A 26,135-nucleotide genomic window follows, 5' to 3' on the forward strand; every position below is an offset into this window, starting at 1 on the left:
TTGTTTTACAATTTGGACAGAGATAGCTAAGGCGTTGTATTTGTGTCCAATTTGCATTCATGTTCGGTTTGTCTGGTTGAACAATCGAGTTTACGGAAGAGTTAAAAAAAAACATTCAGCCCTTTGCTTAAAACTCAGTAACTCTTCCATAAAAGATCCTTCATTTGAAAGTTCCTCAACTTCGGCCAGTGACAATAATTAATCCAGACTTTGCCACATGCTGTATAAGAACACTGAAACTATCCATGGCGTTATCAGTAACCCTTGCTGATAGCATAGTATAATCACTGTCCTCCTCACACCAGGTAGGAAGTTACCAGATTTGAATCCCATCAGTGGACGGGAGCAATTTTTATGAGCTTTATTTTGACAAATCTGAGTAAGTCGGTCTAGAGGACGATTGCATGATTTTTCTCCCAGAAACTCAAATTTTTTATCCAGCAAACAAGCTAATCGTCCACAGTTGTTGTTGTAATACGGTTTTAGGAACATCGGCAACTAAGGCCATATTGCTCCGTATATTCTGTCTGTAAATTGCGTGTGTTCTGTGGTCTATTTTCTGTTTGTTGGATGAAAACCCCTAGTTTCAGGAGAAAAATCCATGCTATCCTCGCCTGAGACAGACTAACTCAGCCACGTTGTGAAAAAGGCCCATAAAAATTCTTCACGTCATCGACGGGACTCGAACTCAGATCTTATCTACGCGGTGTGGGAAGGGCGGCGATTCTACCAACTATGCTTCCCACGAGGGTTTAAATGCATACATGCTTTGTACAATGGTACATAACATGTATGCATTTTACTGACTCAATATCCTGCAATTATACCATCGCATCTTAACCTTAATTGCTTTGGCACTAAACACACACACACATCCGGCCCATTCTGTAAGCACCTGCCCTCGTGTTGGTAGGATCGCCGTCCTCCTCACACCGCATGGAAAAGACCTGAGTTCGAGTTCCGTCGAACTCGGGTCTTTTCTGGCTCATAAGAATTCCTCGATGATGCGAGGAATTCTTATGAGCCTTTTTCATAACGCGGCTGAATAAGTCGATCTCAAGCAAGAGTAGAATGGTTTTTCTCCCGAAAACTTGGAGTTTTCGTCCAGCAAACAGAAAATCGACCACAGAACACACAATTTACAAACATTATACACGGAGCAATATGGCCTTGCTTTCTGGTATCAAGATTCTTCTTATGCACCTTGTCATTTTGTACCCACTTAAACTCATGAGAAGGATTATGATGTCAAGTGCTCTCTTTTTTGCAGGCCCCTTCACCATCTTCCTTCCTGCTGACGACGCCTTCCAGGCACTTCCGGAAGGTACCTTGAATGAACTGAAAAATAATCCTGAACTTTTAAGGCAAATTCTTCTTTTCCATGTCATTTCCTCTGAGGTTCTACCTACTGGACCACAACAGAATGTCTTGGTAACAAGACAGGGGCTTCCTCTTCTCGTCAACGTCCTCAATGGAGGAAAGGTAAGTAATGTTATTGCTGTTTATAAGTTAACAGTTTAAAATTTTATAAGATTGCTTTGTGTAAATGATTGGTATAAATAAGCATAACATTTTGTTTTTATTAGAAAGTCAAAATATAAATAAGTGAAATTATCACATGTTTTGGTACAACGGCAAAAAGAAAGTTAAAATCTCTTTCCAATGAACTGCCGTTGGACTTCTTGTAGAGGGAAGACTTTTGTGTATTTTGTGACCAAATAAGGGCCTCCTTACCTAAAATACTACTTGTAGAATATTCTGAAATATCATAACTTGTAGAGAAGGGCACTGATCCATTTTTACTCTTTGAGTGTTCGTAAGAATTTTCACCTAATGGAACATCTCATAAATCCGCATAGTTTATCAGCTACTTTGTTGGTGTTATTTAGATGGCAGGAGTACCTTGGAGTTGGAGTATATTTATGCAAATCACGATAAATTAATGAATTCATGTGATTTGTGACGTAAGCAGAGACTTAGATGAAGATGTACTTAAATGAGGGATGACACTATCTTGCGCTGTTCACTGGCAATGGGGAAAGGAAAAGGTTTCACCTGCTTCGAACGAGGTATGACTGTGCATCAAGCAGATGTAACTGCGCAAAAGTCAATTGCTCATCTTGGGTTCAAAGATAACTGTTATTTGGAAATTCAAAGATTTCGTAAATGAAACGGAATAAAAGATTGAAATGGTCTGAAGAACGAAGAGATTAGATTTAGGAAGAATGGAAGAAGGTCATATGGCCTGGTGAATCTTGCATTACCAAAGTGATGGAAGAGTTCACGTATGGAGGAAATCATATGAACAGTCTTCCATGCAGGGATAATGGTGCACAGCATGTTTTCATGAAATACCTTGATCCATCTGGCCAGCAATGAGGAAAAGACAGTTAACTGGAGCGTTATCGCAGAGAAAATACATCTGATAATATTATATATCTAACCTGACGGGGGAGAAAGAGAGATAGATACTTCCAGGACGAAAATGCGAGTAGTCACCACACCAAACTGTGAGTACTTTAGTGAACATGGCAGAGCCATTGCGTACCCGTCTTGGTCATCAACATCCTCAGATCTCAATCCAACTGTGCATCTGTGTGATGAATTAGAAAGACGTCTTCGTGAATACGGCCTCTACCTTATCTCTGCAATGGCAGAGGGCCACATTCACGAAGACATCTTTCTGGTACCTTGTACGGTGTTCCTTTTGGCATTTCCCTGAACTTTGTGAATTGTTGCACAACGTCAGAACAAGTACAGCTTGGTGAAATATGCCCAAGTGTGCATGGGTCTCACGAGCAGGACCATACCATGACATGGGCGAAAAGGACTGGTCCTAATCCCTTTTCTGCTAGGGCCACAAAAAATATATACTGTATATATATCGGAGGACAAGTTGGAGGTTTTACGTTATATTTTTCCTTCTACATAACTTGCAACCAAGTTCAACTCTTTTAAGACTATTTTTGTAATTCCTTACACATGAATAATAAACTTATTTTTATCTAAATATAAATTAAACATTTTAAGTTGTAGGGGGGCGCAGTATGAGCTGTCCTAGGGAGCTACCTTAGCTAGGTCCTGCTCACGAGGTAATGCTTTCAGCGAATAATCTTTAAAGTAACAACTTGTCCCCAGTTCTCCTAGCAAAAGAAAATTGATGACACATAAAAGAACCATCAAAGTGATTAAATAAAATTTTCAGTTTTGGTCTCCTTACTTAATTTCTTTATTTATGTTTTTTTCTTTGTAGCTTATTATTGTTGGTGGTGCGAAGGCGATGGCTGTTAGCCGAACTACAAATGGTATTGTGTACGTTATCACTCGCCTCCTCTATCCTCTTCCAAACACAGACGTCTTCGAAGGAATCAGATCTCGAGAAAACTTGAGCGAATTTCTGAAATACATCATATTAACGGAACTGGAAAAGACCCTTCAAGGTAAGAATCTCGAGATAACAATTTTTGTGTATCCCCTCTTGGAAAAAATTCCATTAGATGCATTTATACGTGATCTTAATTACCCAGCAATTGAAATTAAAATAGTAATTCACCCTTATTGGTTCCACAATAGAATGACTGTAAATTGGTTTGTTACTCTAACAAACCAAGTTCTGACATTTCCCACTAATGGACAGTGCCACATCTTCTCTTCCAATAAGATACTTTTATCTGTTATCTTGTGGCCAATGATCGAAGAAAAGGGTGACCAAATGACCGATGTTTCGCGAGGTGTGCCCCTTTGTGGCTATGTATTTTTTTATTACTTTTTTTTTTTGCCAACAAAGAAAACCAAAAATTCTTTTTATTTTCACCAATTGTAGGTGCTGGTGTGCACACAGTTTTCGCACCAACTGACGAAGCCTTTGCTCAATTGCCTGATAATGTTCTGAAAGAGCTTACTGAAAACAGGACTGCGCTTAGAGGTAAGTTTTGAATATTTTTCACTTTCTTTCATTCTTTTATAACCGCTGCAGATTTACATCTGCGTGGTCAGGAAAAGCAGGTACAAGTGTCTGTTGCGCCGTTCCTTTATTCTTTAAAGTATTAAAAAGTTACCGCATTTTTTACCATTTATTGGATATTGATAAAGGGCATTAATCTTGAATGATTCCATTAATGAGTTGCGATTGTGTGTCAGCCACTCCACCTGAAGAATATTCTCAGTTGTCATGAGGATATTGTTGAGATGGAGAGGCTGAGGTTCCTAAGCAGCTCATTGTAATTGTCGTTTGGCTCTCAATATTGATTACACCGATTAAATGCCTCAACTACAACCTTCGCCCCCCATTTCCCCAGTTTTTGGGAGGAAGAAGAGTGATTATTGTTACGATTCACAAACATAGAGAAAGATCTTTATGGTAATGCTCTTCCATAAAATATTTCGTATAATTCCACTGACTGTATTTATTCTGGATATTTATGTGTGGTAGTACCACTCTCTGGGAATGACCTTATCTCTAATGGTAATTATTTTATCGTATTATTATTATTTAAACAATAGATTTAATCACGAATATTTGACACTTGATGCTTTTTTTGTTATTATTACAATAGAGGTGCTACTGAACCACATAGTGCAGGGTGCCCATTATGCAAAGGAGTTTAGAAGTGGCTTGGTTTATCCGACTGCCCGTGGAGGAAAACTGAGGTTCCGTGTTGTCAGTGGTAAGTAGATGTAAACGTCGATCAAATTTCCATGATCCAATTCCTTTAATTGTCCTATTAATCCCCATCTGAATAACACCTTCTAGAAACGCTTCATTGAGTGGTCCGAGAAGGACCACTTCATTGGTTTTAGGTGCAATCGAATACATTCTCCGTGGACGGCATTGGTAGGACCGGATCGATGTACCAGCAGTCGTGGAGATTACGTCGAAAATTAATGGAACCACATAGTGGTTCCATTAATTTTCGACGTAATCTCCACGACGTAACCTGATTGTCTTGTTTTCCTTTTGTACTTTATTAAAACAATTAATCGCATATATCTGTATTTTTTGAACTGCCCTCGTACATAGACTTTATATATAAAATAATTTGAAATTATTTAGAAAGTACGAAAACGGGAGTCCAGTATCTATGGGAAAGTTATAACCGGCAAAAAGTGCCAACCCGTCTGACGATAACTCGCATGTACGCGATAAATTTGAAGGTTGTGAAACTGTTAAAGACATCAATAACCGATGTGGGAGGAAATGGGGGTCAAAGAGTACAGGAATTGCTCAGGCTGTCAGCGATGTACGAATTGGAACGACAAGGCAGTATTCTCAAGAACCGTGTATGAGTCATTCGAATGTTCTTGGAATTTTAAAGGAAAGGACATAAAGTGAAAATCCTACATAGTTCGGCTGTTATGGGCAATGAGGAAGTATTTGAATCGCTCTGAGTTGAGCGTTGCTAATTTCGTCAAAGTCCCGCAGTTCTCTGGCAGGCAAATCATCTGCTAGCAATTGGCTTTCCACACTGACTATTTATATCCCCAATGAGGAAAGTTCGTTGCAGTTTTGCTGCAGTTGCACAAATAGATCGATTACTAATATGGAATCCTATGCTCATTCCCGCTTGTAAGCACTAAACTCAACGAACTCGTGAAACTGCATTTTGTTGGTCCACAGTGTTATCTTGTGTAGCTCTTCTTGAAACGTGGATGGCGGGATGGTTCGTTTCCCCAAAGATCTCAAGGATGTCCCAATACTTTTGGCAGTAGTGTATATTTATCGTAAATGGAATATTACTGAAATCTTTCATTCTTCTTTTTTCCTTCATCATTTTTTCTATTTCTTTAATATGAACTTCTTTAATTATATTTAATTTCAATTCTATTATATTTTAATTGTTATTCGTTTTTATTATTTCAGTTTTTATTTATTTTTATTATATTACTTTTTAAATTATAATTTTATTTAATTAAACGAGGGGCGTTTAATAAATTATCTATCTAAGGTATTTCCAGTAGTTATATTTCAATGATTCATGATTTATCACTTTCCTAGATATCTCAACTTGAATCATATTAATTTTGATCCCACTGTGTTTAGGTTGTGCTGCTGTAACAGAAAGAAGAAATATCAAATTAGCGATTTGCTGAAATCGGAGCATTCGTTCAGTCATCAAGTTTCTCCCCAAAGAAGGAAATGGCCAAAGGCCATTCATGAAAGGATGGTGACTGTTTATGGCAACAGTACACCTTCACAGTACCAGGCGAAATTCTGGTAAAAACAATTCAAGGGATAGAGAGTCCATCGAAGATGATCCATGTCCAGGAAGGTCTGTGCCAGCGACCACTCCAGAAATGGGCCAAGCTGTGGAAATCCTTGTGCTGAATGACAGGCGTTTAAAGATGTCCCAAGTCTCTAGGAAATGTGACATATCTGAGGAAATAGTTATCATCACATCCTCCATGAACATTTGGGGACCAGATTTCTGACCCCTGTGCAGAAGCAATTCAGAGTAAGGTGTTGCAAGGAGAATTTAGAGCTTTATGGAAGAGATGCTGAAAATTTCATCTCCAGGATTGTTACGGGTGATGAAACATGGGTTCATCACTGGGATCCTGAGAGCAAGCAAGAATCAATGCAATAGAAGCACAACGGTTCTCCCCCACCGAAAATATTTTGGACACAAAGTTCAGCTGGAAAAATTATGGCCACCATTTTTTGGGATTCTGAGGGAATTTTGTACATTCGCTACTTGGAACACAAGCAGACAGTCACCGGGGACTCATATGCATCCGTACTGTACAACCTTAGGGATGTCATAAAGGAAAAACACCGTGGAAAACTTTCCAGAGGTGCGCTGCTTCTTCAGGACAACGCACCAGTGCACGGGTCACATGGTGTTGCTGCTGCTTTGAGAGACTGTGACTTTTCAGAACTTACCCATCCACTTTACAGTCTGGATCTATCTCCCTTTGACTATTTCCTGTTTAGACAACTCAAGAAAAAGTACGTGCACGTCGCTTTGCTGATGATAATGAACTGAAATCTGCTGTTTCTGCGTTCTTTGATGGACAGGATAAAGAATTTTATTTGTCTGGTATTTCCTCATTGCCAACAAAATGGAACAAGTGCATTGAAGTTCAGGGGAGTTGTGAAAGTATAATATTTTTTATAAAGATAATACTACATTGATAATCATTTGACCACCTTAGAACTCCATAATTGTGCAAAATTGTGTAGTCATTCGTTTATTGAATCCACCCTTCTGCTTTCACGCCTTTTCACGAATACTATCAGTGTTCCTCTGAATTAGCATCTGTGATTCCACCTGATTTATCTCTTCTGCGTCTCTTTTTCTGAACAATCTCCTTTCTTATGTGTTTCCTTAAGATTGAGTCTTCACAAATTGAAGTCCAACCTCAACAAGTATCTTTTACCTTCTCTACTTCTAACCCACACATGGTACTAAAGTATTATAGGTTCTTATAACTTGTCACAGACTGTATGTCAGTCCTGTGGATTGATAGAGTATTTCTTCATTCATCTTTTGATATAAGGCGTTAACTGGCTAAGAAGAATTAAGACTTTTGCCCAAGGTCAGCTAGTTTCTGACCTTGGGAAACTTAGATCAGCAACTGACACGAGGCTTTCACTGTGATCTCGCCCCTTCCAACTATGTGTCAGGTATGAGCGACTCTGTAGCAACACCACAAAGAATTCTGACCGAGTGATGTTCGTCCCTTGCACTCTGGATTATTACCATTGAATTTGAGGCGAACCTTTTGTACGTAAAGGACGATTTACTCGTTTATTTTTATGAAATAAGCTTATAAACAAAAAGCCCCTCACTTCTTCCCTCTAATTCATCCTTTTTAGATCTTGTGGCAGTGGCCCGGTCCCCTACATGATGGAAAAAGTGATTCAGACGCCCACTTCCTGTTCGTGGAGTTCACCAACTACTCCATGGGCGAATTACACAGGCGTACGAGACGCTAGCTGGGAAACTTCCTCCCCCCCCCCCGTCGTCAAAGGGTAATACTGTACCAGGAAATGATTCAGATGGCTCATTTTGGTAAGATGTCTGTGGGGAGACTCACCTATTGATTTTGCGCTTCGACCGTGGTATCCCAAATCCATTCCCAATCTCCCTACACTTCAAAATAAAAGAAAAATCTTGCTATGGTAGAATATTTACTTCTTAACGTTTTTTTCATAATTTTGAGTTATTTTGTAGGACTTAAGTTAAGATATGAAGCATCCTGTTTATTGGCAGGAAGTTTCTTATTTTAACTTTGGTCACTCATGAAAAGCCTGAAATTAAAATACATTTTCTGGTTATATTTTTGGGAGTGTCACATAGGACAAAGGAGTTTTCAAGATAGAGAGAAACAGAATCTCTCTCTCTCTCATGCACACTCCTCTGATCCTTTGTAGACGAAGTATAAACAGAAAGTTATTATTGCTTTTTTGTATAACACAATACTGTCCTGCAAACTTTTATTGCTCATCGATTAATTCATTTGTTGCTCCACTGACTATTTTACTTTCTTACCGACAGATGGCGTAACAGTAAACGATGCGCGTATTCTACAGTCAGACGTCAACACGGGGAATGGTGTCATTCATGTCATCGATCGCGTCCTGCTGCCATCTGACGGAGGATTCTTAACCCAAAGACGGGCAGAAGCAGGTAGGTGTACAAATGGTAATGCATCAGTGCGTTTCATAAGACAAAACAGCGCGAGGATCTTCGTCGTGCTACAAAATACTAAGAAATTTGTCTCGGTATTCTGGTTGAAATGTTTCTCTTGGAAATTTTCTTATGATAAGGATGGAGCCTTTTGACACGTACTGCCTGCAAGAAGGGGAAAATTTTAACGACAAATAATTTTTAAAAAAATAAATAAATAAAATAATATTACTGTGGTACGATTGAGGATAATATCCCAAGGATAGAACAGCAATCTTATGTTTGTTTTTCGGCTGAATTCCAGATTATGGGTACACCTTATCACTGAGTGCGGACTTGGCCAAATTCAGGATTTAAGCAAAATAAGTGTGGTTTTTTTTTAATAGACCTTCATTTTTGGCTAGTGGAAAAAGGTTAGGTTAGTTTACGCCAGTAATTCGGGACTGATTCAGGCGAAAGAAGCCACTTCCTCCTGAGGTGTACCCATAACTGGAGTATAACCTGTTTTTTTTTTACTGCTTTAGAGCTGGAAATTTTGGGCCCATCAGCTAATGATTCAACACCGAGATTTAGGAAAATGCAAGCGTAAATCAATTAAAGAGTCTTTGCGTTTCAAAAAAATAGCGTTTTTTATATGTACTTTGTGATGCGACTCTGCTGTTTGATGACTTTCTGGGTGATGCGTCCATTAGAAGCACGAGGCACAGCCAGCACGCATGAATAAGCAAGACGACTGCTACTTGTCAAGTTCAATTTGTAAATTCTCTGCTTGAGGCAGCAAATTCAGCGAAGGTAACACCGTTGTGTGATAAATTTGCCTTCGTATTACTGTATTTTCTATGATTTTCACTGATATTTGTCGTCTTCTAACAATTTTGAAAGTCTACAGCATAACGCATGCGCGCGTTTTGACTTCATACATTATTTCTTTCTTTAACGCATAACCGAAGTTGCGAGCGATTTCAATATGCAGCGTAATGACCCTCGTGGGCATATTTTAAAGACAATCTTAGACGTCTAAATTACCCTATTTACTCGCATATTTCATCTCGTCACAATTTCCCACTCCCATATGTGAAAAGAAAATTAAGGAAATAAAATATTTTCTCTCTAATTTTCCCAACTTTCTTCTCAGTGCAGAAATCCTTCCGGGAAATTGCATCTGTCATACGTTCGTGAACAGAGTCACGGTTTGAGAACCTTCGTGCGTTATTCACTCTTGAAGTCATAAAATGATGGAAACTGCACCGGAAAGCTAACTTATGCCTTTAAATTTGCCCTTTTCTTGCCCAGAAATTGCAAATAAACGAGTTCAATTCCAAATTCCTGAGTTTGGAATTGAAATTGAATTTCAATTCCAAACCCAGGAATGCTGACTTCGATATACTATGTCCCTTAATAAATGAATTCATTGTACAAACTCGCATATAAACAATAACAAAGTATACAATATTATTTTTTTTATAGTTTCTCGCAATTACAAATAACAACCCGAATTAGAAGTGTCCACATTCATTATTATCTAAAATAAATATAGATTTGATCTTTATATTTGCTGATGGATTCATTTTCTGTGATATAAGAAACGGTCGATTAACCTTTGCGGTTACCTTATTTTTTGTTCAGAAATGATGAATGAGGTACTCGCCTGCACGTGACATTAATGGAATTTATTGCTGCTAGTGGTGTCAGCTGCAACTCAAAGGCGACGCAAATAGAAGAATAGATGAGTGGCAAAAAGTCCATTTAAAGTTAAGCAATCAGAGGTTTAGTAATCCTTAAACTTTAAGATTATTGTGTTGATAACTTGAATTAGAATAATTATTCTTTAGTAAACATTTTGGACTTAGCAATGGCTGCTCTGTTTTTTTTAGCACGAATCCTGCGTTGAGCATCTTAGCGTGGGAATTTGAATGCCACTCGATATTGCACTATCTTCTTCCTGTTCGAGACAGTCCGTGGCCTTCTTGGGAGGTACGTCTGTGTCCTCTTTTTGTTAGGGGGGCCTTAAGGATGTGGATTTCGGATTACAACCGATGCTGTCTAAGATGGTCTCCAGACATCTGGGATTTACTGATTCTGCCCAAGTGAGGAAATCCGCGTTGTTTGTGTAACTCGCAAATATAATCCAATGCCTTTCTAATTCCTTTGGGAATGTGCAAATGTTCCACGGGTGAAGTGGATAATTATAGATCATCCAGGTAGAATGGAATTATCTGAGAATCATGGATTTTTAAATATAGTTAAGTTTAACTAATCAGATAACCTATTGTGAAGTTGAAAGAACTAAAAAGAATAATTTTCGTAGAGTATTTATTTTTAGACTTCAGTAAAACTTTTAATACTGTTCCACCAGAACGCCTTTTGTATATATTAGAACTGCGGCAGTTGTGGAAAATTGTTATGCTTGGTTAAATGTTAAATGACTGGGTGGGGGTGTTGTTGTAGTAGAGTTTTAGGAGCATCGGCGACTAAGTCCATATATATACTGTCTGTAAATTGCGTGTGTTCCGAGGTTGATTTTTCTGTTTGCTGGACGAAAAACCCAAATTTTTGGGAGGAAAAAACCATGCTACCCTCACCTGAGACCGACTAAACCACGTTGTGAAAAAAGCCCATAAAAATTCCTAGCGTCATCGACTGGACTCACTCAAGTCTTTTCCCTGGTTGGGGATCAGTTGAGTCCTTTGGTTTTTGTTAATGACATTGACGGAAACACAATCGGTTTGATTTGAAAATTTGCTGATGGCAAATAGGTTGGGAGGTCGGTAAACGATAGAAGTCTACTTAAAATACTTCAATCAAGCCTACATAAGTTATTCGGTTGATCTGAAAATTTGCGATTAAGTAAAATACATGTATTTAGAAATGCGTTTACTGCTAGACAACGGTAATCCCAAATTATCTTATTATTTGGGAAGCAATGAACTTAAAATCATTTATCAAGAAAAAGAATTAGAGGCAAGGTTGTGGATTTTCTGGAAAAGGTGCAGCGTAATCTTGAGAGATCTTATGTAAATTTAAAGGGGAATCTGACAGATTCCCTGATGAAAGTGGATGACTTTTTCGTTATGGCAGATGCTGACTACGGTCGGCTTATTCAGTGTCATTTCCTTTGTGATAGAAAGGTGACTGTGGTATAACAAAGGCGAAGATTAATTCCTTCGGTACCTGTTCTTCTTACAGTGTCTTTGTGGGCAGCACAGTTATAATCATCGTCTTCGCCACATGGCTGGAAAAGGTCCGAGTTCGAATCCCGTCAAAGAACGTTTATGGGCTTTTTTCATTCCGTATTTTCGTCCAGCGAACAGGCAAATCGACAAGAAAACACACGCAATTTACAGATATAATACACACAGGTAGATTAAGCAATTCTCCGGTACCTCTAATATGAAGTATTTTTTCCCCTCCCTAAAATAACAGGTCCACGCTGCGCCACTTCACTTGAGGTTAAATGAATACAATGGATGGGCCACAATTTGTAGTGCCATTGGAGGTAGTTGTCTCCTCAGATGGAGTGACCTGGAAAGAAGGTGACTATGTGAAAGGGCCGTTATAGAAGGCCACCAGTAATTTCTAAATAACCGTTACTTTTTATCAACAAGGATTAACAAAGATTTGTAGTTTTAAAGCGAACGATCTATTGGTCGGTTATTCTGACCAGGATAATGAGGGACAAAAGAAATATGGTGTAAAAGTAGATGCCGTTAGAAGAACACATTATATTTTCAGATAATACTTAATTTTCATAATTTATTCATATTTCTTTCTTTTTTTTTTTTTCTGTTACTTCCCCAGTTTCTGCAGCAGCTGCGCCACCAAGACTTCAGCTACCAGATGTAGCGGGACTGGCTCGTGGTATGGGTCTTAATAAGTTCGTCACGTGGATTACAAATACAGGACTTATTGAGAAAGTTCAAGATGGAGGTAAGATGTTTGAGTATTGGAGTTATATTTCAACTCGGGAAAAATAATTTTAAAAATTGTTTTTGAAATTGTTATGCGTTTAATTGGAAGTTTTTCTGCATACTCGCCTTTGGCTGTCCATTTTGATTCGTTATATTATTCAACAGTTGGAATAATTGGCTAATAGTAGACACCCGTCGTCTGATGAGAGACCAGTAAGTCGGGAAACAGCTGCCATGCCAGAGCGCAGGGTTGCAGAAAAATTGCAGCTTCGCCTTTTGGTGATGCTATTGATATTAAATCGATATCGGCAATTTAGATGGACTCGTAGAGACAGAAAGCCACTTTCTGTCACTTCAGAGACCGAAGTGTCCTCAAGCCAGAAATTTAAAAGCAGAAATTTTTACAGTTTTTCAACTTATTTTTAGTATAATTTAATTAAATTTATTTATTAGCAATATTGAGGTAATTATTATTTTGGGAAACTTTGAGTATCACATTTCAAAACGGCTTCACATATAAATTTTATTTTTATTTTGGGCGTTAGCGATTTACAATAAAGCGCAACAAATTTTTCATGAAACTTTCGTCTAATAATAGATTAATTGGAAATACGCTTAAGTTTAGACTGAATAATGAATTAATTACTGCTTAAGTGTGGTGGTGGTGGTTCATCCACCACCATACTTAAGCAGTAATTAATAATGCTCACTAATACTTGGTAACACTGCTTCAATTAATCCCGACATTTGCTTTCTTATTTGACATTAGGTGAATACACAATATTTGCTCCAAACGACGACGCTATCAATGCTCTTCCTCCTCACCTAATTACGGCAATCGATAACGACCCTGACCAGGTAAAGCCGATCTTGAAGTACCACATCATTCCGTTGTATGTGCGCACCAGTCAGATATCAAATGAGGACACCATAGCCACCCTCAAAGAAGGGAAGGACATAAGATTCAACGTGTACCTCAATGGAAGGGTAAGTTGCTCTTTAATGTCTCAGTATCCATTCTAATACTGTTGTTCGCTTCAACGTAAAAACTATACATCTCTCTCTCTCTCTCTCTCTCTCTCTCTCTCTCTCTCTCTCTCTCTCTCTCATATACTGGTGACTTTAGTTAGCCCAATAGGATTTTGACAATAGAGTGATAATTTAGGATTTAATTGTCACTCTCAATGCAATAAACGGTATGCCAATGTATAGTATGATCACATATTCTTTGGTATCAGATGTATACTGTATGCTTTCCTAAGATATATTTGTCTATTCGGTCATAGAGAAGACAAGTGATCTTATCGATTTTCAGAAATGTGTTATGTGGTATTAACCCGCAATTGAGAAAACAAAAGAAATCACTGGAGTGTCGAAAGCAACCATCTCGAAAAGTATACAATCAGTGGAACACGAAAGTCAAATGCAGCTAAAGGAAAAAAATGCGGCAGAAAGTCTATACTCCAAGAACGAGACAGTAGGAATTTAAAGCGAATTGTGCGTCAGAATGGAAAGTCCTTGCAGCAAATGACTGAAAAATTCAATTTAGGCAAAGAAATATCCATTTCTTATAGAACTAAACGGCAGAAATTGAAGAATCTGGGATTTGGTAGTCGTGTGCCTGCAAGAAAGCAACTTTTTTTGTAAAAAAAGTCAAAAGGACAATGGAACAGCGGAAAAAAATATCACGTGGTCTTTATTTACTCTCTTTTCCATCAATAGTGTGAAGCTCATGAAGCCAGATCGCCTGCATCCAGAACACGAGGTCGAATGAATCTGGCTTCAGAATACGAGGAAGAATGAATCTGGCTTCAGAATACGAGGTCGAATGAATATCTTCGTATGGTGTCCAACCAACTTCATCCCGTAGTGCATCATTTTTACCCGGATTACGCTGGATTCTTTCATGACAATACTGCAGCTATTCACCGTGAAAAAATTATATCTAAATGATTTGAGGAACATTCCCAAGATTTCCAACGTCTAACCTGACCGCCTAATTTTTAAGATCTCAATCCGGTTGAGAATATCTGGGATATTGGTGTTTAGGAAAAACACGGTTAATCAGGAAACCTCGATTTACAGACTGATAAGAAACACTTATTGCAACATCATGCATTTCAATACTTACAACTGTGTTATAATTGTGTTATAATTGTTGAGTGGATAGAAATGCTATGTATTTATTTACTCCATGCTTCGGTAAAATTTTATCAAAAATGTTTGAAAAACATTTTCAGGTTCGTACAGCATCTGGAGCACCATTTAAGTTATCCCGCGACACAGGAAACGTACAAATCATACCGGTGGACCGTGTCCTGTACCCTCCATCTGGAGATATTTCAACGGTCCTCTCAATATCACCAATTTTACAGAACATCAGCTACGTCTTAACCTTGGCAGGATTAGATCAACAGTTTCAAAGTGAGTATTCCTCTTTGTAATACTTCATAGGGCTATGGCCTCTAAAATTTCATTTCATTTGTAAAAACTCCATATTGGAAAAACGGTACAAGCCCTTATGCTTCAAGCACATTCAATTACCCCCCCCCCCCCCACACACACGCGCGCGCGACCCTTTAAAACTGTGAGATATCTCCTAAAAGCAACCTTCTTTCCATTTCAGCGGATGGCCCGTACACATTTTTCGCTCCAAATGAAGACGCCTTCAAAGGACTTACTAATGACCAGCAACAGCTTGTCAGCACCAATTCAGACGCCTTACGGGGTAAGTTAAATTTATGTTAAATGTCTTAGATTATTTTCAGAATGTTGGCTTTCTTAATTGATTCCTTAGAACAGCTGTTCTTAAAGTGGTTGATTGTTGGAACAGGCTTCCATATGTTGTTGTGGAAGTGGATGGCTTGAATAATCTCAACGTCAAACTTGCTTAAAAGTTCTCTGCAAACTTAATCCATTAAAGGACTCATTTCATAAGAACCTCCTTGAAATTTTCAAACTAAAAGCTCAAAAATGTTTTCGCGGACCCCCTACTAATATTCTTTCTGTGCTCCAAATTTTCTGATTTTAAATATTGGTAACAAATTTCGGATATTGTTAACGGATTCCCTAAAGCAGCAGCACTACTTGGACCATAGTTTGAGAAACGCTACCTTATAAAAACATGGTTATTTAATGAACAAAGCATAATAGTTCAGTCACTTCTTAATATTTAATACTTTAAAGGATTTCATATTGTCATTTTATTATCCACGGCATCCCTGCCTTAATGATATCATGAAAACTGTCACTGAATGTTCAATGCATATTGTTTAAATTTTTAGACTTAATTCTGAGCCATCTGGTGAAAGGAACTCTGTTTTCTTCTGGAGTCAGGAATGGAATGCAGATAGAAAGTTTGGGAGGAAAGACTCTCGTTGTTACGATAGCTGATGGTAAGTTGGAATTTGAATCTATGCCTTTTGTGAGATAATAAACGTGCAGCCACAGAGTGGACCCATAATTGTATCCTTGAAATCATTTAGTTATTAGAGCTACCGACAAAACTGTGAAGAAGTTTTCCAAACTGCTTATCCAAAGCTCAGAAACCTCTTGAATTTTTCCAGAATACATCTACACAATATATATTGTTAAACATGTAAGTTAATTTAAACATTGACTAAAAAAGCGAACTTAATAAAATGTCAGCTTTCGAGACGATTTTAGAAGCCAAGAGTACAATGGAGCAGGGTGATGACTCTTAAAACTAATCGTTAACACCATGTGCATATCGCTTGCTCAGGGTTTTTCTCTTGTTCACATCTCAATCAGCGTGTAGTAGTCCTAGAGAACTGTAGAATGAGATTGGTTCAGCGATTTCTCACAGTCCAAACTTTATGCATAGAAGAATTCGTATGAAATGCAAATAGTGATTTGTTCTGGTCCTTACCCTTTTACTTGCTGTTCATGTCTGCAGTTAAGAATTTATCTGCCATTTCTTGTAATTAAGAAAAACCAATCAAGCAAGTTATTCTTTTTGATATAATGAGCTGCCTATCACTATTTAGTTTCGAAGATTGTTATGTGATGATCTCCCTATGATTTTACGCGGAGAACAGCAATTCATTGATGTGAATCCAGATATAAAATATTTCATTTCCTGGTTGCAGTAATTAGATCGTAAAAAGTGTTAGTACATGCCAGCGAGGTGAATCCATTGAAAAATACATTGTATGGAAGAATAAATGCATAAATAAGTCATCTTCAAAACAAATTTTATCGCAACTTCCATCTGCCTCAGTTTCAGGAATTAGTGGGAAGTTGTAGCTGTTTGCCAATATCATGTACAATCAGTCTCAGAGACTAGCTATACTCATTTTAAAATATCTTCAGTTTCGCTCTGTGGTATTGCGAGTATTTATTTTATTCTTTAATGCGAGTGATGTGGCCATTGTAACGCTGTTTTTCTTTGATATTTTATGCCTAAAAATTAATCCTTTTCGTTTTTTTTCTAGGTGGCATTCTTGTGAATGGTATTCATGTTATATATTCTGACGTCACAGCTTCTAATGGAGTCGTTCACGTGATCGACAAGTTAATATAGTGAGGCAGCATCGACCGTTTCAACGTTTCCGTGCCTTTTCATCCAACTTTCTTGGACAACATCACCCCATCACCGCCAAATATATCAGCGACATCTCTTCCGATTGCATGGTCATGTTTATACGCAATGTCAACAGTTATTTCCCGATTCATAGCACAATGAACTGTTCATATGTTTTGTATAAAAGTTGAAAATAAATAAAACAGTTGCCTACACATAAATCGTATTTAGTATTCGACCAGTGAAATATTGTTCTAAAAATTCAATTTTTCTTTTCTTTTTTTCCTTCGTGTTTTCTGCAGAAGTTTGCTAAACGAATTTGAATTATTATTCTGTAGTATATTTCTGCTTCTTGCAGTCAAATTGAATCTTTCAACCTTCGGATTGTTTTTTTTTTTTTTTTTTTTCAATGAATTTATATGCAAATAGAAATAGGACGACTATTAAAAAGCTGTGATGTTAGGACCGTTTCAGAATTACCTCATCTACCCTGTGTGCATTATGTCTACAAATTGCCTCTGTCCTCTGGTCGGTTTGCCTGTTTTGTTGGACGGTAAACCCGAGTTTTTTTTTTGGGGGGGGGGGGAATCCTTGCTATCTTCGCCTTAATTCAGACACGGAATTAAAGAAGCCTATAAAATTTCTTCTCATCGTTGAGGCAGTCGAACCCGGACCTTTTCCACCCGGTGTGGGGAGGATGACAATTACAACCACTATGCTACCGCGAGGACGCACGGCGAGTATAGGTGAAACACAATGCAGTTTCTAGTTCTAGTGAACTCAACTGGAACATGGTACCAGTAAAAGGTTTCTATTCAGAAATTAATAAGACCGATCATCTTGACAAGAAACAGATATCATTTCTGCCACATACTCAAAACGTATATTTGTTTAATGAAAACTCCAAACACGAGAGGTATTAGAACCTATAGTACTTAGTACCGTGCATGGGTTAAAAAGACGAAAGCAGACATTTGTTGACATTAGACTTGAACTTCTGTAGACTGTAATTTTCAGGAAATACGTATGAAGGAAGGTTGTTCCAGAAAACGGCAGTTGAATGAATAAATGAGGAAGATGAAAAGTTGGTTCTGTGGGTTTGAAGTTGGACAGTAAATGGATGTTGGCTGGTGGCGGCACGTGTTCGGACTGTTTTGAAAGAGAGAGTGGGAATTATAGAAGCCAATTCAGAAGAACAGTGCCCATGGAAGTATCTGTAGAAGAGGCATGCAGCAGAAACAGTACGTCTATGAGAAAGCGAGTGGAGAGACTCTGTTAGAGATGAATCATTAATTAACCCAACTTCCCTCTTCTGAATGGAATCAAGAAGCCTGAGAGAGGTTTTGGGGGCACCACCCCAGATGTGGGAACAATATTCCATGGTAGGGCGGATTTGCAATTTGTACAGAGTGAGCAGCTGTTTGGAAGAAAAGTAACGCCAAGAGCGAAAGAGAAAACCAAGTTTTTTTAGAAGCAGAGGAAGCAATATTTGTAATGTGCTTGTGCCAAGATAGATTAGAAGTCAGGGTAATCTCTTTTGGAGATTACCCTGACTTCTAATCCCGATGAATCCACCCGATGAATTATCATCTTGCCTAGAAATAGGAGTGTCACCAAAGATAAGCATTGGGGCAGAAGAATCCTTTTTTTGCGAGATATAAGACAGGACTGAGTTTTAGAAAGATTGAAATCAACTAAAATGTCTTTGCCCCACTGGAGAATTATCTGAATTACCTGGAGATCAGCATTTAAGGAATTGGTAGCGGATATTCGAGAAGTTGAAGCTGATTGAGCAGGGCGAAGTTTCTCAAAGTGGAAAGTGGAATGCAATATGCTAGTTAGTTACTTAGTTATTTGGTTTTTAGGAGCATTAGCAACTAAGGCCATATTGCTCCGAGATATGCGGTGGTCATTCCCTGACCTTTCCGCATCCTCCGTATTTGGTGGTGACGAGCTGGAACCCCGGTCTAATCAAGAAGCGTGTGCTACGCACTGCTGCTCCTTCCCACCTGGCTACGGAGGCGCCACTGCAATATGCTATCATCAGCAAAACTATGGATAGGATTTCCGGTCAATGGAAGAAGGTCATTAATATACAAGAGGAAAAGAGTGGGGGAAAGAACTGAACCTTGGGGGAAACCGGCATTAGTGGAGAAGTTAAAAGACAGAGAGCCATCTACCATCACCCTCAGTGAGCGATCAGAGAGAAAACTGGATAACCAATTGCAAAAAACAGTTGGCAAACCATAAGATGGAAGCTTGTTTAGAAGACCTTTATTTAGGAAAGCCTTTGAGATGTCAAGAGCAATTGCTTGTGTTTCATCGAAATTTTCCACTGAATTTGTCCATAAATGAGTAACATAAGCCAGAATATCACCAATGGATCGACACTGACGGAATCCATATTGGCGATCGTTGATCAGACAGAAGGTTTCTACATAGTTTAAGAGTAGGCGGTTGATTGATTTCTCCATTACTTTAGAAAGAGTAGAAGAATATACAACTGTTTGCCACTTTTCAAACACCGATTCGATGGCGGCTTCAGGGATCGTCTTGAGAATATCGTCAATTATTTTTAGCTCCGACTTTCCACTGTAGCCGAACGACAAAAGTCATATGTCGTATTGACGACTTTAGCCAATGTCAGAAGGAGTGAATTCCGCACATAGATATAAATGTTAAATCTAAAAACCTCTTCATCGGGGATCTACTTGGACTGTTGTCATAATTTTCCAATTTTAAATCTGAATTTTCCGCTAGATGCGAATGGTCGTACAGCCACCGGATGAATTTAATTTTAGAGTTTAAACGAATAAGACAAAACAAGGTTAGGAGTCGGTGAATGACAACCTGTCATTAAGAATGAACAATGCGGGAACCACAAGCAGTCGAAGCAATTCGCAATTCAGAAAAGTGGGTCTCAGAAACTTAACCGCGAATCAGCGAACCGAAAGTTCTTCTGTATTGCTGTTCGTTTAAACGTAAAAGATCCGTGAAATTAGTGTTGCATTTCCGTTTTTATTAAAATCCAGATTTGAAATCATTAAAGTACATCGCAAAGAGTTGAATGAATAGTTTTTACGTTACGAGATACACGCAGCGAGGGAAAAACAATTACTTTTATATATTACTAGTTAATTAATTCGTAATTAATTGGCCAAAAGTTAACTGTTTACTCTTCACTTCTGTTGATCACATAAAATCGAAAAAATTCAATTAATTTAAGAAAAAAAAAAAATAAGGAAATTAGAGGTCCTCTTATCCTTGGCATTAAACAACATGGAAACGTCTCCAAAGTTTCGGGACTCCCTTTCGGGCAAAATCTGTCTTCACAAAGAAGAGATCTTCACTAAAGGCACGAGTATTGCAATGCATTAATAACAACAATCTCCGTTCTTGTTGTAATTCAAACAGCCATTACTATCTGCCCTGCTTGATGTCATCCGGATCACAGTCTACCACCTACAGAACTTATCGCTTCATCTGAATTTGGTCAGTGTCAACTCCTTAATTTCCACCTACAACTGTATCACTGAGCAGATTACGACTGCGTGGCCACAGGGCACAGTCCCCCTTCCTTCTTTGACCGATTTCAAATCTCCTTTATGGACTAATCCTCTAGCGAACCTACCGGTATGTAAGGAACCTGATTCAACCTAGTGTTTCTGATTGCTATTGCTAAATGTTGTGCTTCTGTACATGATCTCCCGAATGTAATTGCACGCCTACTGGAATTAGCCTCATGGACTTGACTACTTGGTTTCTAAATATGGCATCTCGAAGCTAGATAACACTATTGGACAAGACCCCAAAGTGTGTGAGTGGACTTAGCTAGAGGTGCAGACTTTTTGCTTTACTGGTTACTACCGCCTACTATTTCTTTTACTGTTCCCCCTAACCCTTAAACCCATCTCTCTCTCTCGCTCTCGATGCACCTTAAAGGGGCGAGTTTCCTAGCCTATACAGTAGCTTGTAGAGACGAGAATTGCTAGCTGACACGACTGGCTGGGCGCCAGTGGTACGGGATGTATGCTGGCTTCCTCACTCTTGTGAGGAAGCGGGATCTTTTGCTAGTACCACTGACTACAAATCAGTGGTATGGGATTGCTAGCACCAATAGTACATGCACTACTATCTATGGTTGAGAATTTAGTCCACAAAGGAAACCACGTGAAGAACTGTGGCCCACTCCCTCCTGGCGTGGACGGTAATGGAAAGTAGTCTTGGTGACTGTTACTTCCCAGTAGCAAAGGGCTAGAAATAGCTGAACAACGCACACAAATAGCACTGTGCTCTGTATCAACACAGTGTGTCAAATGGAGTTGAATTAGAATTCAGAAGTCGCCCTACATGACAGATCTACATACGTAACCAGATGAAATGCAACATTACCAGAATTTTTGGTATTTGGAGGAATGTACGCTTTTGGTTTGTGCTGTATAATACAAGTACGCTGCCGTATGCCATTAATATCCAGACGCCCCTCCGTTGATAGTTGGTCACTTTCTACAAAAGCATAATGTGTCAATCAAGCAAGATGCCCCGATGGACGGATTTCATAGCCCTCCAGCGTGGAATGATAATAAGGTGTCGCATAAGCAATCGGTCTGTAAGTGACCTTTCAACGGCATTGAAGATCCCTACGTCGACGAATGGTGATGTGACCTGCAAGTAAAAGCGGACCGGTGCTGAAACCGTCACGAAACTACCTCCCAAGCTGACGGAACTTGACAGGAGAACCCTGTAAAGAATCGTCTGCTCGGAATGCAGGTCGACGTTGTCACAACACACCGACCTCAGTGAGACGGTTGGGACACATATCAGCACCAGTAGGTGCACAGGACGCTGCATGATATGGGTTACCACAGTCATACCGCCGCGCACAAGCCAGTAATCACCGGACGAATGCCAGATGCTATCTCTTGGAGTAAGGCCCGCCGTTTTTGGACTGTAGACCAATTGAAAGCTGTACTTTAGTGACGACTCACGGTGCATGGTTTGCCAGTCATGCTTGGTGTGGCAGATTCCTGTAGAAGGCTACCTGTCGGACTATATCGTCCCAACAACGAAATTTGATGGAGAGAGTGCGATGATCTCGGGCTGTTTTTCGTGGTTTAGCCTTGTATCATTGTTCGCTTTAGACAAAAGCATGAAAGCTGAGGTCTGTCTACATTGGTTGGTTGTTGTAGGCGCTCACCTGAGACTGATTAACTCATGTTGTGAAAAAAGACCCATAAAAATTCCTTGCATCATCGACGGGATTGGAACTCAGGTCTTTTTCCACCCGGTGTGGGGAGGACGGCGATCCTACCAATTGTGCTAACCACGCGGGCAGTCTGTCTAGACATCATTGACAACCATGCATTACCTACGTTGTGGCAGCACGTTGGAGAAGGCTAATACCTTATCAGCACATCAACGCTCCACGTCATAGTGCTCGGATTGTGATGGATTGGCCTGAGGATATGAACGTCGAAAAGTTGGACTGACCAGCCAAGATCTCTAGCTCAATCCTACAGAGAACTTTAGGATGAACTGGATCGTCGGGAGCGTGTGAGGAGAGAGACCACCCAAAAAGCAGAGCTCAACTGGTCTCCAGTTTAAGGGCGAATAGCGGAAATATGGGAGGCCATTTATATAAAAAAAAAAAAAAAAACTGGTGGGAAGTATATCTTGCAGACTAGAGATTGTCATGAAGACTAAAACTTTCAGCAGACGTTATTAATTTTCCTGTAAATGAAGATTATTTGTAGACATGCAGGTGTCCAGATATTAATGGTAGGGTAGTGTAATTTATTCCCCTTATTGCTTTTTGGGGTAGTATTTTGTAGATCAGCTATTCCCAACGAATGGTGGCGTACATTGGTGGTACTTAAGTTGGCACGAAGTAGTAACCAATAGCATAACCCCCCCCCCACACACACACACACCACGGCGCCTCCGTAGCCAGGTGAGCAGGAGCAGCAGTGCGTAACATACGCTTTTTGATTAGACCGGGGTTCGAGCCCGTGACCACCAAATACAGAGGATGCGGGAAGGTCATGGAATGACCACCGCATATCCCCGGAGCAATATGACTTTAGTTGCTAATGCTCCTAAAAACCAAACAACAACACCCCCCCCCCACCACCACCACCCAAATATTCATAAAGTATATACACGTCCGCCATTTTTAAAAAATAGTAATATTTTAAATATTGGTCTCTTCGTAGGTTAGTGCTTTGCTATTGCAATTTGACCCGCTCGTTTTATCGATTGAAACTAATTGCAAGAACCTAGTTTAATTCTGGACCCTTTGTTTTTGTTGACAACTTTTATGATCGCTCAAGCACATTATAATTTTATCAGGGTCTTATCGATTCGCTTTTGATTTTGAATTATCACGGTCCATTCCAGCTAATAACTTTTACATTGACTGTTTTATTTGTGCGTTTAACGAATCATAAACTGTAGTTGGCTTTTGCAAAAATAGCAATTCAAATAAATTTAAATGATTCTGTTCGTTGGTCTTTTCTTATTGCTTAAACAGAAAACAAGAGCAGAGCTCGTTGCTAATAAAATACAGTTAAAATTATTCATTTGGTTTTGTACTCCATTATTGACCACAACACCTTCCTGCTTGCTAATTGAGACGAAGGCTAAAATATTCCCCAAGAGAATAAATGCAGAATGTATCGAAAGAAAGTATATTTTCCATTAGGCTTATTATTCTGTAATATCCTTTCCTTGCGTTTATTTTAACAGTTTTGAGTGCATAAATGGGGCATAGTTGGTCGCGTATTAAAAATTTAAAGCTTCGTGTGGCACGTTGATAAATGTGCGTTTATCAGCGTCTTGCATCGTAATGCATATATTCGCATTCGGATAAAATGGTATGATACTTTACAGGCGAAAGGAAGACAGAAAATAATGGGGAACGTATTGTTTCTAAGGTATTAATGGAACTGGACTGTCCAAAAATTTAAAAACAATTGGTTACATAATTTTTCGTAGTCCCTAAGGGTTGTCAAATTAATGGAAACGCTACATCTATAGAACCACGACATGTTTGGTCTGATGCTTCTTACTAGGTGAGCCTTTGGAGCTAAAAAAATCGATTTCTACATCGGCAACAAGAGTCGTGTGCACTTGGGCACTTTTATAACCTCTACAGAAAGAATGAAAAAAAAAAAAAAAAAGAACACGACGTGTTTTATGAAATAATTGATGGTGTGGGTGTGTCTGTTGAAAGTTACAGAGACCAGTGTGGAAGAGATTGCCATATTCTATGGAAAATTCATTTCAGTCCCCTTAATCCAGTATCCTTAATCTCAATTGCAATTATACGTAAGTGGTGTATGTATATGGTAAATACTGTAGTCAAGAAGTGTTGTACTTTATCTATTAGATTTACGTAATTAAATGAGTGTTCCTTTTCTAAACTAACTTAACTCGATTTTTTTTTTTAAATGTTTGCGTAATTCTGATTACAGAAAAAGATTTTTATCTACATTCTATTGTCGACGTTACCAAAATTTACCGGAAATGGATTTTTAGCCATCATCATATTAATCCTTACCATCTATAACATAAATTTATGTTTATAGAGCCAGTGTCTGTCATATTTGACAGTCTAGTCCAGTTTACGTAATTTCATTATAATTTTACTGGATAAATAAAACAATAAATAAATAAAATTATGCTACTGTGGAAGTTTTAATCACGACCGCTAGGTGGCCTCGGTGCGTTTTACAATTTATTTGAATAAATACCTGTAATGGCAGAGTCTGGCAGTAACGGTAATGTGATGGTTTTGTTATTCTTCTCTCAATCACACGCGCATACTTCCTATTAAAATATTTATGCGCGTGATTTAAAGCACTGTTGTATTATATCTCATCCGAAGAGAGAATACGTTTTTGTGTATTTTAGTGTTTTATGGATAAATAAAAATAGAAAAAGTAATTCGAAATCTACTTCGTCTGCAGTAAACAAAATCCTATTTTATTTTCACCAAGTAGAACATTGTCTTGCCCAAATGTTTTTATAAATATTATTCAAATGTTTAAAAACTCATGAAACAGCTTGGAACCAGGAACTATTTCCCCCCAGAATGAACTAGTTATAAGAAAGAAAGAATTTACTCTTAATATAGCAATAATAATTGTAAAAAAAAAACACAAATTTAATGACAGAAAGAAAGTCATTCGAAGAGATATACGCATTTATGATAATAATTCTAAAACTGTTCACATTAAGTAGAGATTTAATGCAAGCACAATCTGTGTGACAAAAAATCTACCTGTTAATAATGTAGAACAAAAAAGTCCTTATTTTTATCTCTATTTAACATCAAAATATGTTATTTTCTAATGTAATTTGTACGCAACTTGAAATTAAGACTTCATATACACGATAACTTCGAACAGGACACTACACCACCTCAGGAGCCGTCTTCAGTGAGCCAAAAGTAAGAATTTAAAACGAAGGTGTCGCGTTACGATATACATCTACAAGATCTTGGTTACAGCCATATCTTGGTTTAGGGTTGTTAATCTTGAAAACCAACCTCGGTAGTAAAAAAGGCCAGCGTTCGATTTTCAATGCCACTATAAACCGATAAATACGGGAATAACTTTTACGATTTTTTTTTTTTTTTTTTTTTTGTTGTTTCACGCCAAGGACGAGTGAGTCGATCTTGGACTACCTTGGTTTCAATATCAAACGAATATGGTTTTCATTTAGATGTTCTACTCATTTTTCAACGTTACGTAATTTATCCGGTTTACATTTACAAATAACACAAAACGGCTTAACTTTTATAACATCTACTGACACTTGAAAATTAAGACACAATTACAAGTGTATGGTGCAATAAAACCAGCTCATTCATGCAATCATCAAAACAAACAGCAAGCAACTGGAAACAGAAAAAGAATCTTTAATTATCATTTAGGGGATTTAAGGGTGACACGAGTAATTACAGACCAGTTAGTTTAACTTCTGTTCCGGGTAAAATAATGGAGTCACTGGTTAAAGATGCATTGCAGGATCATCTAGACAAGACAGCAGTAA

General features: G+C 38.5%; 1 protein-coding gene across 1 annotated transcript in view; it reads left to right on the top strand.

Moving 5' to 3' along the window:
• LOC150086909 (uncharacterized) overlaps positions 1-17,302 on the top strand; it is a 45,252-nt gene extending 27,950 nt beyond the window's left edge. Inside the window, exons 9-19 of the mRNA XM_090372318.1 lie at positions 1,271-1,482; positions 3,254-3,440; positions 3,824-3,925; positions 4,557-4,667; positions 8,499-8,630; positions 12,429-12,557; positions 13,308-13,525; positions 14,779-14,962; positions 15,165-15,266; positions 15,823-15,933; positions 16,993-17,302. Coding sequence (XP_090228444.1) covers positions 1,271-1,482; positions 3,254-3,440; positions 3,824-3,925; positions 4,557-4,667; positions 8,499-8,630; positions 12,429-12,557; positions 13,308-13,525; positions 14,779-14,962; positions 15,165-15,266; positions 15,823-15,933; positions 16,993-17,081 — 1,577 coding nt within the window. The 3' untranslated portion in view covers positions 17,082-17,302. The remainder of the gene's footprint in view (positions 1-1,270; positions 1,483-3,253; positions 3,441-3,823; positions 3,926-4,556; positions 4,668-8,498; positions 8,631-12,428; positions 12,558-13,307; positions 13,526-14,778; positions 14,963-15,164; positions 15,267-15,822; positions 15,934-16,992) is intronic.
• The last annotated feature ends 8,833 nt before the right edge of the window (positions 17,303-26,135 follow it).

This window comes from Mastigoproctus giganteus, chromosome 4 (genome assembly GCF_048544385.1).
Source record: "Mastigoproctus giganteus isolate SK-2022 chromosome 4, ASM4854438v1, whole genome shotgun sequence".
Lineage (NCBI taxonomy): Eukaryota > Metazoa > Arthropoda > Arachnida > Uropygi > Thelyphonidae > Mastigoproctus > Mastigoproctus giganteus.